Source organism: Cygnus olor, assembly GCF_009769625.2.
Source record: "Cygnus olor isolate bCygOlo1 chromosome W unlocalized genomic scaffold, bCygOlo1.pri.v2 SUPER_W5, whole genome shotgun sequence".
Taxonomy (NCBI): Eukaryota; Metazoa; Chordata; class Aves; order Anseriformes; family Anatidae; genus Cygnus; species Cygnus olor.
In genome coordinates this window covers 701953-719021 of record NW_024429076.1, presented here as the reverse complement: position 1 = coordinate 719021, position 17069 = coordinate 701953, and the positions used below count along the sequence as shown (strand labels likewise).

General features: G+C 46.2%; 1 protein-coding gene across 3 annotated transcripts in view; it reads left to right on the top strand.

Moving 5' to 3' along the window:
• The first annotated feature begins 347 nt into the window (after positions 1–347).
• LOC121062972 (guanine nucleotide-binding protein G(q) subunit alpha-like) overlaps positions 348–17069 on the top strand; it is a 126909-nt gene continuing 110187 nt past the window's right edge. Inside the window, exon 1 of one of the 3 annotated variants that reach the window (XM_040543277.1) lies at positions 348–1441. In XM_040543277.1, coding sequence (XP_040399211.1) covers positions 1306–1441 — 136 coding nt within the window. In that variant the 5' untranslated portion in view covers positions 348–1305. Of the gene's footprint in view, positions 1442–1713; positions 2067–5993; positions 6133–17069 lie in introns of those variants that run through there. The other 2 variants (XM_040543278.1, XM_040543280.1) reach the window with 2 other exon arrangements.

Below are 17069 nucleotides of genomic sequence, written 5' to 3'. Positions count from 1 at the left end.
AACTAGAACATAATACATCCATTGAATTGAGTGCCATCACTCTGAGGGCTACTAAAGGTTACATTAAAATATTTTCTAGTACTGTAATTGAAGGCAAGTTGGTCTGGGGTTGGGAAAAAGGATGGCAGTTAAAAGCATTAGTTGAATAAAAGTCACAACAACAGAATATGAAATACAATATACTCATGACAATAGAACATTAGGCTCTTATAAGCAAGGGAAGACACTTCTCATGTAAGTTACTGTACTTTACAAATAAGAGAATTATATTTCACAAGTATAATTTATTTTACAAATAAAATACTGTATTTTACAAATAAGGCTGTTTCACATGGCTGTTTGGTGTGAGAAACCATCCATATTCCCCTTCCCGACGGCTGTGGGCCTGGTAGGTGAGACCTTCAAGGACCAGACTTGGTCAGACACAGCATCCCAGAGTTAGCTTAGTTCCACTAGCCACTCACTCCCGACATGCAGCAGCGTGAAAGAGTGAGAGAGCCAGTAGAAGAGAGAGTTCGCCGTATTTCTGCCTAACCATGCCTAGGGAGCCAAGCTATTGAAAACCCTAGCAAACTGGGTTCATGCTGTGCATGCTCTAGCCGTACTTACTTTCTCTTTCTCTTCCTTGTAACAGGAACAAGCTGCGACGGCTCTCTAGTACTAGCTCTCCCCGCGAGAGGGACGGAGGACCGTACCGTGAATAAAGGCCTACCGTAAAGAAGTTCTCTCCACAGACACGTACTGAGATTGCCGGGTGACGTCGGGCTTGCCCGCTTTTGGAGGAGCCGAACTCTCGCTTTCGGACGGAGAGAGACGGATGAGGGCGGGGCGGAGGAAGAGAAAGACAGGATTAGCAGCCATTAGGATTTCCGTGGGAGGTGGTTACTTCGGAGGGTGGTGGTGAGGGACGTTTGGGGACTGCGTTGGTTGCAGTAGGAGGAAGCAGTGAGGGAAGGAGGGGTAGCTGTGCTGAGTAGCTCGCCTCGTGTAGGTAGCGCTGCAAGGGCTTCTCCAGGGGATGTTTATATGTTGTTTGGTGTATGATTTAGAGGAGAGAAGGAGTTGAAAGCGGTCGCTATTTAGAGGTAGGGAACGCGAGATCTGCGCTGCTGGGAGGGCTGTCGCTTTTTCCGTGCCCGTGTGTGGTATCGAGACAGCTCTGCGCTTACCCTTCAGTGCCCGGGTTGGATCTCTCGGGCAGAGAACGTCTGTGTCCCCTAGGGCTAGTGCTGTGGTAGTGGGTGTGTGCGCGAGCATACGTTTTTACGGGGGGGGTGGGGGTTGTGTCTGAACCAGTTACGAAGAATGACTTTGGAGTCCATCATGGCGTGCTGCCTGAGTGAGGAAGCCAAGGAAGCCCGGCGGATTAACGACGAGATCGAGCGGCAGCTGCGCCGAGACAAGCGGGACGCCCGCCGGGAGCTGAAGCTGCTTCTGCTGGGTGAGTGTGGGTTGTCCCCAGCAGATGTGCCTTAAGTGCCGCTGGAGGTGCAGCCCAGCCATCGCTGCCTCAGGCTCCTTCTGGCTGGTCCCGCCTGTGCGTTACATGGCGCGGTCGAGTTCGGTCGCGGTCTGGGCACTCACCACCTTCGCCGTGGAGTGGCCGTGTCGTTGGCAGAGGGGACGTTCCTCCGCCTCCGTGTTGTGTGTGCGCACTCGCATACAGGCTTCGCCGAGGCGCTTGTAGTTGAATAAATAACTGTTTCTTATGGGTGGGTTTGATATGCAAAGAAACCCGGCCTTCCAAAATGGAGAGGGAAAGGAAGGCTGGAGAGGGAGAGAGATCGCCGATGATGGGTGTAGGAAAGCGATGTAAGGCAGCAGGTTAATGAAAGGACTAGAAGGGAAGTTGCTTTGCAGATTGATGGTGACAGGCTTTAATATCTGCGTTGTTCTGTGAGCCTTGGAAAGGTTGTTGGGTCACCGGTTGCAATTTTTTTTATTCTCATTTTTATTTAACGAGGTCAGCTGGGATAAGGGGTTTATGCCCAGACTGATTTCAAAAGAAGAAATCAAAGCCCTAGATGCATGCATGAAGCTCAAGAGTAACCTGAAGTATGCTGGAGGTTAGCAGGATTTTTAATACCTTTGGAATCCATCCAATGTTTAGGAAATAAAATCTATTGTATCACTTCTCTTTAATTAAAATAGAGGTTGTTATTTTGGAGCCACGAGTGTGCAAAGGCATTGTTTGTTTGATATGAGTTTGGCTTGCGTTAAGATAAGCCTTTTGAATTAAAATGCAGTTGTCCATATCTGATGTGCTCTACTATGTTGTGTAGTTCCTGGGGTAATACAGCTTCTTCCTTAGACTAGCAGGTCTTGAAATATGTATGCACCAGTGTCTAGTGTGTGGATGAATGGGGATGTTCCAAATGGATGTGGGATGTTTGTCTTGGGTCATGTGCATGAAAGTAGTGACTTATGTTGGGGGAATAAACTGGCTTTTCCTTTAATCTCTCCTTATCTCATTGAAAAGTCAGATTTTATTTTAATGCTTGCTTATGTATGTCCTATTTCCTACATTAAATATTACAGTTGGTCTCCTGTATGTGGAGAAGGGTGTTGGGTTTCTTAACTGTTTTTTTTTAAAAAAAAAAAAAAGATGGGTGGAGACAGGTATAATGCTACCAGTAATAACATTGTCTCATTTTGGCTTAATTTTGGTTGGTGAAAGCGTTAGTTGCTGTTTCAAAATCCAAAACCAAGATAAAATAGAAGACACCTTGGATTTGTTTAATTTTATAGATGTTTAAGTATAATTATTTAACTATATGTTTGCTTCAAGAGAGGTAGATGGCACATTTGTTACTCAGGTCAAACCTGTTTCTGCGTTTTCCTGATTTTTTTCTTGTTGTAATGCTAGAGGTTTCTCCCAAGTTTTTTTATTTTTTTTCCAAATGCATGAAACATTAAATCCCTTCTCTGTGGGATATATATTAGCATCATTCAGAGATTTGGTTCAAGGACAAAACCACTTCAAAAAAATATGAAAATATTCATTAAAATGGTGAGATTGGGAACATGAATATCTGAAACTGCTTCAAGACATCCTTTTTTTAATTGACTAGACTTCTGATGTCCTATTACGTCTCTTTCCCTCAAAACTTAAAGTAGTAGTATTGTTTTAACTTTATTTTATGTAAACGTTAGCAAACTTTTCTCAAAAGTGCTGACTTCTCAGTCCCCCATTTAATAAGTGTTGTTGGACTGAAAAGTCTAAGTGTGTTACAGACTTCTGAACATGGGATAAAGGTATATTTGCTTCATTGTAAGGAGAGAACTAACGCAGCTTAATCTGAGCTGTGTTAATTGACTGCATGCACTTTAAATTTTTTGCAAGTGCAAAGTAAAAGGTATTAACTCTAAAGGTTTTAAGGAACAAATGAGCAAATCTATGCCACATTTATTTTCTTGCTTAAAAATTAGATGCGTATACAAATACACATGTAGCAAGTATAAAGAAAAAAATCTGTGTCACAAAAGAGGATTTTTTTTAACCTCCTTAACTTGCATAAATTATAGTGCTTCCTTGCAAAATGAAATACTTCCTTTCTAACTGTAGGTTATTGTTACTTTGTGACATGTACTGTGCCATATGCACCCTTCTTGTGTGTTGTCATTTCTGGAAAACTTATTTTGCATGGTAAGATAACTTTAAAAATAAACCATCTCCATGATTAAACATGAAAATACCACTTCTAGGTACTGTATTGCACATCATTGTCCTGTTCTAATCTGTTTTAAAATTAAGCTTTTTTTTTTTTTTATTATTGTAATTTTAAGAAATTAAAACTCAGACATATACATTGAAGTGTATTACAAGGACATGGTAATAGTTCAGCCACTGCAATTTAGATGTAATATTTAAGGTACTTTGGAACAAATTCAGTCATATACTGAATTTGGTTTTAATCTCCTGTATTATTCAAACTCTTCCAGATTTCATGCCTGCTGAATGCTTTGTAAAACCTGGTGTGGTTTAACCTGGTAGGCAGCTAAGTGCCATATAGTCACTCACTCACTCTCCCTAGGTGGGATGGGGGAGAGGATCAGAAAGGCAGAAGTGAGAGAACTCATGGGTTGAGACAAAGACAGTTTACTAGGTAGAACAAAAGCAGCACGTGCAAGCAAAGCAAAACAAGGAATTCATTTGCTACTTGCTGTCAGCAGGCAGATACTCAGCCACTTCCGGGAAAGCAGGGCTCATCACATGTAATGGTTTCTTGGGAAGACAAATGCCATCATATCACTGAACGCCTCCCCCCCCCTTCTTCTTTACTCTAGCTTTTATTACCAAGCATGATGTCATATGGTATGGAATCACTTTGGTCAGCCTGGGTCGCTAGTCCTGGCTGTGTCCCCTCCCAGCTTCTGGTGCTCCCCAAGCCTCCTTGCTGACAGAGCAGCATAAAAAGCAAAAAGAAGTGCTTAGAGAATCAAGGACTGCTTTGCAACAACTAAAAACGTTGTTGTTAGAAAATTAACTCTGTCCCAGTCAAAACCATGACAGTGGGGCAGCATAAGAAGTAAAAAAAAAAAAAAAAAAAAAAGTCCTTGATGCAGTGTAAGCACTGCTCAGGAACAGCTAAAACATTGGTATGTTATCAAAACTATTTTCACCCTAAATCCAAAACAAAACACCATACCAGCTACTATGAGGAAATTTAAGTCTATCTTGGCCATGAGCAGGACCCCACTGAACTTTAACTCATGTAACTCTATTTGTTATACCTGCCTGTTCAAATTTACTCTGTATACTAGCATTTTTAAATTTATGATTTGGAAGAATCAAAACAACTGGTTTCATAGTAAATCTGAAGTATCATCATTAGGTACTCACAGATTACGTGTTGTGGTGGTTTTACTCGGGTGGGCAGCCGAGTTCCACCACAGCTGCTTTCTCATTCCCCCTCCTCAAAGAGGAAGGGGGAGAAAATACGATGAAAAGGGCTCAAGGGTTGAGATAAGGATGAGGAGATCGCTCAACAATTACCGTAACGGGCAAAACAGACTCAGAGTAGGGAGGTAGTAAGATTTATTGCCTATTACTAACAAGCTAGAGAAGTGAGAAACAAAGGAAAGAAACCAAAAATGCCTTTCCCCCATCCACCCTCTTCCACCTCCTCCCCCCAAGCGGCATGGGGGAATGGGGATTGCAGTCAGTCTACAGCACTTGGTCTCCGCCATTCCTTCACGGTCACTCTCATCCCCTGAACTGTGGGGTCCCTCCCACGGGATGCAGTCCTTCCCAAACTGATCCTGTGTGGGCTTCCCACAGGCAGCAGCTCTTCAAGAACTGCTCCAAATATGGGTCCGTACCACGGGGTCCATCCATCAGGAGCACACTGCTCCAGCCTGGGTCCCCCACAGGCAGCAGCTCCTGCCAGGTCACCTGCTCCTGCGTGGTCTCCTCTCCATGGGCTACAGGTCTGGCCTGGAATCTGCTCCGGCAGGGGTCTTCCACAGGCCGCAGTCTCTGTTGGTGCAGGTCCACCTGCTCCAACATGGTCTCCTCCACTGGCTGCAGCGTGGAACCCTGCTCCACTGTGGTACTCCATGGGCTGCAGGGGGACAGCCTGCTTCACCATGGTCCTCACCACAGACCGCAGGGGACTTCTGCTCCGGTGCCTGGAGCACCTCCTCCCTCTCCTTCTTCACTGACCTTGGTGTCTGCAAGGCTGTTTCTCACTCCTCTCACTCTCCCAGCTGCTGTGTGGCGCAGCGTTTTTATTTTTTTTCCCTGTCTTAAATATGCTCTCACAGAGGTGCAAAACAACATCACTTATTGGCTTGTCTCTGGTCAGCAGTGGGGCCCTTACCTAACATGGGGCAGCTTCTAGATCCTTCTCACAGAAGCCACCCCTGTAGCCCCCCTGCTACCAAAACCTTGCCACGTAAACCCACTACACGTGTTCTCACGTGTTCAATTTTGCTGTTAATAGCTGTGTTAAATGGAGTTGAGCATGCCCCTTGATCTATTGGCAGGTATTCGGTTGCATCCAAATACGGTCCATTTCACTTCCATGAAGTAGCTGTCCCAGCTGTCTGCAGCTGCACCTTGGCATCCCAGCTGTCTGCACTTCCACCAGTGCCTCACCAACCTCAGAGTAAAGAATTTCTTCCTTATAGGTAATCTAAATCTACCTTTTTTTAGTTTAAAGCCATTACTTTGTCCTATCACCATAATCCCTGATAAAGAGCCCCTCCCCAGCTTTTCTGTAGGCCCCCTTGAGCTACTAAAAGGCTGTTCTAAGGTCTCCTTGAAGCCTTTTCTTCTCCCGTCCAAACAACCCCAACTCCCTCAACCTGTCTTCATAGGAGAGGTTCTCTGGTCCTTTGATCACCTGTGTGGCCCTCCTCTGGACTCATTCTAACACGTCCATGTCCTTCTTGTGCAGGGGGCCCTAGAGCAGTATGCAGTACTCCAGATAGGGTCTGATAAGAGCAGAGGGGGAAAATCATCTCCATTGGCCTGCTGGCCGTGCTTCTTCTGATGCAGCCCAGGATACCGTTGGCTTTCTGGGCTGCAAGTGCACATTGCTGGCTCATGTTGAGCTTCTCATTCACCAACACCTACAGGTCCTTCTCCTCAGGGCTGCTTTCAATCCATTGTCTGCCCAGCCTGTATTTGTGCTTGGGATTGCCCCAGCCCAAATATAGGACCTTGCACTTGGCCTTGTTGAACCTCATGAGGTTTGCGCAGGCCCACCTCTCAAGCTTGTCCAGGTCCCTCTGGGTGGTGTCCCTTCCCTCTAGCATGTCAACCACACCACGCAGCTTGGTGCCTTTGGCACTCAGTCTCACTGTCCATATCACCGACAAAGATGTTAAACAGTGCTGGTCCCAATACCGACCCATCAGGAACAACACTTGGTCTCCACTTGGACACTGAGCTGTTGACCTCAACTCTTTGAGAGCAACCATCCAACCAATTCCTTACCCACTGAGTGGCCCATCCATCAAATCCGTGTCTCCAATTTAGAGACAAGGATATCATGGGGGACAGTGTCAAATGCTTTGCTCAAGTCCAGGTAGATGATGTCAGTTGCTCTTCCTCTATCTACCAGTGCTGTAACCCCATCATAGAAGGCCACCAGATTTGTCAGGTGTGATCTGCCGTTAGTGAAGCCATGTTGGCTGTCACCCATCCCTTCCTTATTTTCCATGTGCTTTAGCATAGTTTCCAGGAGGATCTGCTCCATGGTCTTGCCAGACACAGCAGTGAGACTGACTGGCCTTGTAGTTCCCTGGGTCTTCCTTTTTTTCCCTTTTTGAAAATGGGGGTTATGTTTTTCCTCTTCCAGTCAGCAGGATCTTTACCATGCTGGCACAAAATGCACAAAGGATAAAAATCTGTCAATAATCACCTTTCAGTTTAGTCTCTGTATCAACATTATTCATTGGGGGAAGCAATGTGCTTTCAGAACATTTATGATTTAACCTTAAATTAAGCCTGAAAAGAAGAAGAAAAAAAAAAGTTGTTTGTGGAACTTGCCCAGTAACTTTTAAAACTTTCCAAAGTGTAATATCACTTAAACCCATGTCCTTCAGTATTAATGTATCTCATTTAACAGTATGCATGGCTAATAGTATTCCTGGCTGCATTAGGCAAAGTATCACCAGCAGGTCAAGAGAGGTGATCCTTCTCTTCTCAGCATTGGTAAGGCCACATCTGGAGTCCTGCGTTCAGTTCTGGGCCTCTCAGTACAAGAGAGACGTGGGCATACTGGAAAAAGTCCAATGGAGGACCACCATGATGATTAAGGAGCACCTCTCCTTATCATTAGGTATGGATGTATGTCTATATATGATAGAATATATCAGTGTTTATCTTCAAGAGTCAAATTAGACAACCTTAGAAACAGCTTCTCCAAAGAGATACTTACCAATCTAGTTTCACTGAACAAACAACAAGAAACATATTAAGTATTTGTTCCTTTTCTAGTTGTAAACATATACTTTAGCAACTACCTAAAATTATTCTCAAGTGTTGTTAGTATACAGATGGCTCAATAAAAGATGATAAGAAAAGGTTGCAATGCTTTCAAAATAATTACATTTCCTGCTTTAATGAAGAGCAAAGAAAATATCCAATTAAAATATGCTATCCAATATCACCTTTTTTAAGCTGTGTGCATACAACTGAAGCATAGTAACAGTTTACCTACTTATATAAGTTGAGGAGACTGTCTATTTGCATAGGTATTTCAGATTACAGAAGGACAGGGAGTTTCATTGTTGGTTGGTCTTCTGGCTCTTCAAGTTTTAGGGCTTGGTTTGGTTTGTTTGTTTTTTGTTTGTTTGGTTGGTTGGTTTAAAGTCTATGTCTTTGCTAATTCCCCAAGTTCTGCATGTGAATCTTTCATTCAGTTAAAAAAGGTATAAGGAAAAAAAAGCCTCCCCTGAAAAAAAGTTCCAAAGATAACTAAAATCAGTTGCAATTAACATCAATTCAAATGGTTTACCTCCTACCTGTTTCCTTCTGTAACACATAGAGAATGAAAGGATACTCATCCCACATGTCGCTTCATAAACATCTAGTATTTCAAACAAAAAGAACACCTTCCCCTTAAGACCTATGTTTTGCACATCAAAATACAGCAAGCATGACAAAAAAGCCAATGCGCTGTGTTGTGATTTAACCCGGCTGGTAGCTAAGCACCACAAAGTAGTTCGCTTACCCTTCCCAAGCCCCCCTCTGTGGGATGGGGGGGAGAATAGGAAAAAAGTGAAAGCTTACGGGTTGAGATAAAGACAGCTTATTAGGATAGAAAATAAAGGAAAATGATAATAGTAATACTGTTAATAATGTGTACAAAACAAGTGATGCATAATGCAATTGCTCACCACCCGCTGACCGATGCCCAGCCTATCCCCGAGCAGCTGGCACCCCACCCCGGCCATCCACCTCGTATTAATTATTCAGTATGATGTCATATGGTATGGAATACCCCTTTGGCCAGTTTGGGTCAGCTGTCCTGGGTCTGTCCCCTCCCAGATCCTGCTGCACCACCAGCCTGCCTGCTTGCAGGACAGTGTGAGAAGCTGAAAAGTCCTTGGCTTAGTGTAAGCACTGCTCTGCGACAATTAAAACACCAGTGTGTTATCAGCATTATTCTCATCCTAAATCCCAAACAGGGCACCCTACCATCTACTAGGAGAAAAATTAACTCTATCCTAGTTGAAACCAGGACAAACCTCCTCCCCTTATTCCATACAATTTATGTCATGATTGGGTCCCAGATTTTCTGATATATTCCAATTAATCACCACTTCTCATATATGTGTATAAAATGTCCGCTGACTTTGTTTAGTCTGTGACTGACTTCGGGCTCCATCTGTCCCAGCAGTCTTTCAGGGCAGAAGAGATGGTGCGTGATGTTGGATCGTTACACGTTGGAGCTCATTCTGTTTCCATTGCACAGCTGTGTTTGTCCAGTTCTATCAAAATTAATTTGCTGTTATCATTACCCACCATGTGTCCAGGTACCTGAGCAAAAGCAATCCCACAAATGGGCTTGCCTTTTCCTGAGGCAGGAGTAGCCCAGATTGTTCTACCCAGCATGTTCCTTACATGCACTACCGGAAATTTATGCACTTCTACATTACAGAACAGGTTTGATTGGGCAGGTCCAGCTCGGTTGGCAGATCCTCTAGTATTGACTAACCAGGTGGCCTTTGCTAAATGTGTATCCCAGTGTTTGAATGTCCCAGCACCCGTTGCCTACAGTGTAGTCTTTAACAATCCGTTGTATCGTTCAACTTTCCCGGAGACTGGTGCATGATAAGGGATGTGATACACCCACTCAATACCATGTTCTTTGGCCCAAGTGTCTATGAGGTTGTTTCGGAAATGAGTCCCATTGTCTGACTCAGTTCTTTCTGGGGTGCCATGTCGCCATAGGACTTGCTTTTCAAGGCCCAGGATAGTGTTCTGGGCGGTGGCATGGGGCACATGTTTCCAGCCGTCCGGTGGTTACTTCCACCATTGTAAGTACGTGGCGCTTGCCGTTGCGGGTTTGAGGGAGTATGATGTAATCAATCTGCCAGGCCTCTCCATATTTGTATTTCAGCCATCGTCCTCCATACCAGAGAGGCTTTGACCGTTTGGCTTGTTTAATTGCAGCACATGTTTCACAATCATGAATAACCTGTGCTATAGTGTCCATGGTCAGGTCCACCCCTCGGTCACGAGCCCATCTGTATGTTGCATCTCTACCTTGATGGCCTGAGGTGTCATGGGCCCATCGGGCTATAAATAATTCACCCTTATGTTGCCAGTCCAGGTCCACCTGAGCCACTTCAGTCTTAGCAGCCTGATCCACCTGCTGGTTGTTTTGATGTTCTTCAGTGGCCCGATTCTTGGGCACATGAGCACCTACACGACATACTTTTATAACCAGATTCTCTCCCCGGGTGGCAATATCTTACGACAGTGCAGCAGCGCAGACGGGTGGCCCAGGTTGGACCACCTCTTCCTCCAGTGATATCCCAAAATATTTGCCTTCTGGCCAGTCCACAATCACTTCCAGGAGTCCTGTGCAACTGGGATTTCCTATTCGAGCCCGTTGAATAATCAGTGCAACACACTTTCTCCATGTAGCATCAGTTGCATGATGTTGTAGATGGGGCCAGTCCTTTGAACATCCAGCCCAGTACCGGCAGTCAGGGTGCCAGAGGAGCTGTGCTTCAGTACCGACCACTTCCGAAGCAGATCAAACTCCCTCATATGCTGCCAATATCTCTTTTTCTGTTGCAGGCTTCAGATCCTCTGTATTCCCAACTCCAAAACCCAGGGGGTCGACCTTGAGTTTCCCAAGGCTCTTTCTGCCAGAGGCTCCAGGTGGGACCATTCTCCCCGGCTGCGGTGTAGAGCACATTCTTTACATCTGGTCCTGTTCGGACTGGCCCAAGGGCTACTGCATGAACTATTTCCCGTTTAATTTGTTCAAAGGCTTGTCGTTGCTCAGGGCCCCATTTGAAGTCATTTTTCTTATGGGTTACTAGATAGAGTGGGTTTATAATCAGACTGTAATTTGGAATATGCATTCTCCAAAACCCCACGACACCTAGGAAAGTTTGTGTTTCCTTCTTGCTAGTTGGTGGAGACATAGCTGTTATTTTGTTGATCACATCCATTGGGATTTGACGATGTCCATCTTGCCATTTTATTCCTAAAAACTGGATCTCTCGTGCAGGTCCTTTAACTGTATTTTGTTTTATGGCAAAACCGGCCTTCAGAAGGATTTGGACTATTTTCTCCCCTTTCTCAAACACTTTCTCTGCTGTGTCACCCCATGCGATGATGTCATCAATGTACTGCAGGTGTTCAGGAGCTTCCCCCTGTTCCAGTGCAGACTAGATCAGTCTATGGCAAATGGTAGGGCTGTTTCCACCCCTGGGGCAGCCGATTCCAGGTGTATTGGACTCCCCTCCAAGTGAAAGCAAACTGTGGCCTGCACTCTGCTGCTAGAGGGATGGAGAAAAATGCATTAGCGATATCGGTTGTGGCATACCACTTGGCTGCCTTTGATTCCGGTTTGTACTGGAGTTCTAGTATATCCAGCACTGCATCACTCAGCGATGGTGTGACTTCATTCAGGCCATGATAGTCCACTCTTAGTCTCCACTCTCCATGAGACTTTCACACTGGCCATATAGTTCAATAAGGTTCAACAAGGCCAAGTCCCTGATCCTACACTTTGGTCACAACAACCCCATGCAACTCTACACGTTTGGGACACAGTGGTTAGAGAGTTGTAGAGGAAAAGTATCTGGGGGTGTTGGTCAATGGTCGCCTGAACATGAGCTGACAGTGTACCCTGGTGGCGAGAAGGCCCATGGCATCCTGGCTTGTACCAGGAATAGTGTAACCAGCAGGGCCAGGGAGGTGATCGTCCCCCTGTACTCTGCTCTGGTGAGACCGCACCTCGAGTACTGTGTTCACTTTTGGGTCCCTCACTACAAGAAGGACATCGAGGCCCTGGAGCGTGCCCAGAGAAGGGCTACAAAGCTGGTGAAGGGCCTGGAACACAAGTCCTATGAGGAGTGGCTGAGGGAACTGGGGTTCTTTAGTCTGGAGAAGAGGAGGCTCAGGGGAGATGTTACAGCTCTGTACCTGAAAGGAGGTTGTGGGGTGCTGAGGGTCGGCCTCTTCTCGCAGATAACCAGTGATAGGACTAGAGGGAATGGCCTCAAGTTGCGAAATTATGAGATAATTTTTCTCAGAAAGAGTAGTCGGGCATTGGAAGGGGTTGGCCAGGGAAGTGGTGGAGTCACCGTCCCTGGGGGTGTTTAAGGTTGGAGGTTGGACATGGTGCTTAGGGACATGGTTTAGTGGGTGACATTGGTGGTAGGGGGACAGTTGGAAGAGATGATCTTGGAGGTCTTTTCCAACCTTAATGATTCTATGATACCAATAAAGTGTGAGTTAGTCTTGCTGATTGCTCCTTTGCTCTCCAGTTAATGAATCAGTTTATGGATCGGAATCGGGGAGTCTCTGTTGGTGCGATATTGGTGCTGGTGCATTACTGTGGTAGCAATTGGCACCTGCTGTTCTTCGACCCTCAGCAACCCCACAACAGAAGGGTCCTCTGAGAGACCAGGCAAGGTAGACAACTGTTTAATGTCCTCTGTCTCTAAGGCAGCTATGCCAAAAGCCCACTGGTACCTTTTTGGGAGGAGGCCTTCTTGCTTCAACTACAAGAAGCGTGACGCTTGCATGCTCTCATCCTGACGGGGGACTTCAGCCACCCAGATGTCTGCTGGAAAAGCTACACAGCAGGCTGTAAGCAATCCAGGAGACTCTTGGAGTTATCCTGAGGATAGTTATCTGGAGGCAGTCTGGGCTGCAGTGACCACGCCCTGGTTGAGTTTGTGATCTTGAGGCATATGGGCTTGGCAAAGAGCGAAGTCAGGACCCTGAACTTCCGAAGAGCGAACTTCCAGATGTTTAAAGACCTAGTGTACAAGATCCCCTGGAACACTGTCCTTAGGGACAAAGGAGCTGAGCAGAGCTGGCAACTCTTTAAGGATGTTTTCCTCAGAGCACAAGAACTCTCCATCTCCCTGTGTATGAAAGTGGTCAGGGAGGGCAGACAACTGGGATGGCTGTGCAAGGACCTGCTGGACAAACTGAGGCGCGAGAAGGAAATACTAAAAGGACAAACAATAAAATTAATCAGTCTTTCTGTGAACTGAGATACTTTCAGCTGTTATGCCTTTGCTATTGCTTTCTCTGACAAGAAAGCAGCTAAATTTTGGAGGCACATCCTAATTCTGTTAATTACTCTAAGCAGAGTAATTAAGAAAAAAACAACCCACACCTCTGGAAAGAGAACTGATAAATCCACATTCAATATGATAAAAATCTTCCTGAACTCACAGCTCTACAAAGCAAATACTGACATTTAGATTTTGTATTATATAATATAGTGTTGCTTTTTTTTGTATGTTTTACCAAAAGATCTCAAAACACGTTACAGAGGTCATAAATGAGATGATAAAATGAATAACATTGATATTAGTCGAACTGAGGCACAAGAAGGAAATGCTTAGGCACTGGAAGCAGGGACACGTGGCCTGGGAAGATTACAGGGATGCAGTCCGGATGTGTAGGGATTGGATCAGGAAGGCCAAGGCACAGATGGAACTGAGCTTGGCAAGGGATACCAAAAATAACAAGAAGGGATTCTATAGGAACATTAGCCAGAAAAGAAAGGCCACGAGAGTGTTCCCCCTCTGATAAATGAGAAGGGAGAACTAGTAATGACAGACATGGAGAAGGCTGAGGGTACTCAACAACTTCTTTGCCTCAGTCTTCACTGACAGTCAGGATTCCCAAGTCTTTCATTTCCCTGAACCCGTAGATGGAGGCTGGAGGAGCAAAGTCCCACCCCCTGTAAGTGAAGAGCAGGTTTGAGACCACCTGATGAAACTGAACAGGTACAAGTCTATAGGGCCTGATGACATGCATCCCAGGGTCCTGAGGGAATTGGCTGATATAGTTGCAAAGACTCTCTCCATCATATTAGAAAAGTCCTGGCAGTCAGGCGAAGTCCCTGGTGACTGAAAAAAGGGAAACATCACTCCTATTTTTAAAAAGGGTAGAAAGGAGGACCCGGGGAATGACAGACTGGTGAGCCTCAATCTCTGTGCCTCGCAAGATCATCGAAAAGATTCTCCTGGAAGCAATGTCAAGGCACTTGGAAGACAAGGAGGTGATCTGAGAAAGCCATCATGGCTTCACCAAGGGCAAGTTGTGCCTGACCAATCTGGTGGCCTTTTATGATGGAGTGACTGCATCAGTTGATAAGGGAAGACCGACCGATGTCATCTACCTGGACTTCTGTAAGGCCTTTAACATGGTCCCACATGACATCCTGGTCTCCAAACTGGAGAGAGATGGATTTGAAGGGCAGAACATTGAGTGGATAAGGAATTGGTTTGAAGGCTGCACCCAGAGAGTGGTGGTCAATGGCTCTATGTCCAGGTGGAGGCCAGTGACGAGTGCTGTCCCTCAGGGGTCTGTCTTGGGACTGGTACTGTTTAATATCTCTATCAACAACATAGACAGTGGGATCGAGTGCACCCTTAGCAAGTTTGCAGATGACACCAAGCTGAGTGGTGCAGTCTATACAAGAGAAAGAAGGGATGCCATCCAAAGGCACGTAGACAAGCTAGAAAAGTGTGCCCATGTGAACCTAATGAGATTCAACACGTCAAAGTCCAAGGTGCTGCACCTGGGTTGGGTCAATCCCAGATGTGAGTATAGAGTGGGAAAAGAACTCACTGAGAGCAGCTCTGCAGAGAAGGACCTGGGGGTTTTGGTGGATGAAAAGCTCGACATGATTCGGCAATACGCATTTATCAGAAGTGTTTTACAAAGGTTTTATATATTTTAAATTTTCTAATCCATTAATGGTGTTTCAGATGTCTTTTGTCTTGTTTATAGAATCACAGAATATCCTGAGTTGGAAGGGACCCACAAGGATCATCAAGTCCAACTCCTGGCACCACGCAGGTCTACCCAAAAATTCAGACCGTATGACTAAGAGCATACTCCAAATGCTTCTCAAACTCCGACAGGCTTGGTGCCGTGACTATGTCCCTGGGGAGCCTGTTCCAGTGTGCGACAACCCTCCTGGTGAAGAACCTCTTCCTGATATCCAGCCTGAACCTCCCCTGTCGCAGCTTGACTCCATTCCCTCGGGTCCTATCACTGGTCACTAAAGAGAAGAGATCGGTGCCTGCCCCTCCACTCCCTGTCGTGAGGAAGCTGTAGACTGTGATGAGGTCTTCCCTCAGCCTCCTCTTTTCCAGGCTGAACAGGCCAAGTGACCTCAGCCGCTCCTCATACGTCTTCCACTCTAGGCCCTTCACCATCTTTGTAGCCCTTCTCTGGACACTCTCCAATAGTTTCACATCCTTTTTGTACTGTGGTGCCCAAAACTGCACACAGTACTCGAGGTGAGGCCGCACCAGCGCAGAGTAGAGCGGGACAATCACTTCCCTCGACCGACTAGCAGTGCCGTGCTTGATGCGCCCCAGGATACGGTTGGCCCTCCTGGCTACCAGGACACGCTTCTGGCTCATATTCAGCTTGCTATCAGCCAAAACCCCCAGATCCCTCTCTGCAGGGCTGCTCTCCAGCATCTCATCGCCCAGTCTGTACGTATAGCCTGGGTTGCCCCTTCCCAGGTGCAGGACCTGGCACTTGCTCTTGTTAAACTTCATGCGGTTGGTGATCGCCCAGCTCTCCAATCTGTCCAGATGTTTCTGCAAGGCCTTTCCTACCTCAACAGAGTCAACAACTCCTCCCAGCTTAGTATCATCAGCAAATTTACTCAAAACATCTTCTAGTCCTACATCCAAATCGTTTATGAAAACATTGAAAAGAAGTGGCCCTAAAATGGAGCCCTGGGGGACCCCACTGGTGACTGGCCGCCAGCCTGATGTAGCCCCATTTACCATAACCCTTTGAGCCCTGCCCGTCAGCCAATTGTTCACCCATTGTATGATGTTTTTGTCTAGCTGTATGCTGGACATTTTGTCCAGTAGGAATCTATGGGAAACTGTTGAAAGCTTTACTGAAATCCAAAATACTGGACCGATAAAGGACACCTTGTGGTTGGGGTCTACTACAGGCCGCCTGATCAAGGGGGGGCCTGTGGATGAGGCCTTTGCTTCAACTACAAGAAGCGTGACGCTTGCATGCTCTCATCCTGACGGGGGACTTCAGCCGCCCAGATGTCTGCTGGAAAAGCTACACAGCAGGCTGTAAGCAATCCAGGAGACTCTTGGAGTTATCTTGAGGATAACTTCCTGGTCCAGCTATTAGACAAACCAACCAGAGAAGAAGTGTTACTGGACCTGGTGCTCACCAATGCGGAAGAGCTCATTAAAGAGGTCAAGACTGGAGGCAGTCTGGGCTGCAGTGACCAAGCCCTGGTTGAGTTTGTGATCTTGAGGCATATGGGCTTGGCAAAGAGCGAAGTCAGGACCCTGAACTTCCGAAGAGCGAACTTCCAGATGTTTAAAGACCTAGTGTACAAGATCCCCTGGAACACTGTCCTTAGGGACAAAGGAGCTGAGCAGAGCTGGAGCGCTTTAAGGATGTTTTCCTCAGAGCGCAAGAACTCTCCATCCCCCTGTGTATGAAAGTGGTCAGGGAGGGCAGACAACCGGGATGGCTGTGCAAGGACCTGCTGGACAAACTGAGGTGCGAGAAGGAAATGCACAGGCACTGGAAGCAGGGACATGTGGCCTGGGAAGAGTACAGGGATGCAGTCTGGATGTGCAGGGATGGGATAAGGAAAGCCAAGGCACGGATGGAAGTGAGCTTGGTAAGGGATGCGAAGAATAAAATGAAGGGATTCTGTGGCTGGGGGAGCGAAGTCCCACCCACTCTAAGCAAAGAGCAAGTTCGGGACCACGTGATGAAACTAAACTAGTACAAGTCTATGGGGCCTGATGACAACAGGAGTGGCCAGCAGGTTGAGGGAGGTGATTGTCCTCATCTACTCTGCCCTCATGAGTCCCTACTTGGAGTACTGCATCCAGGTTTG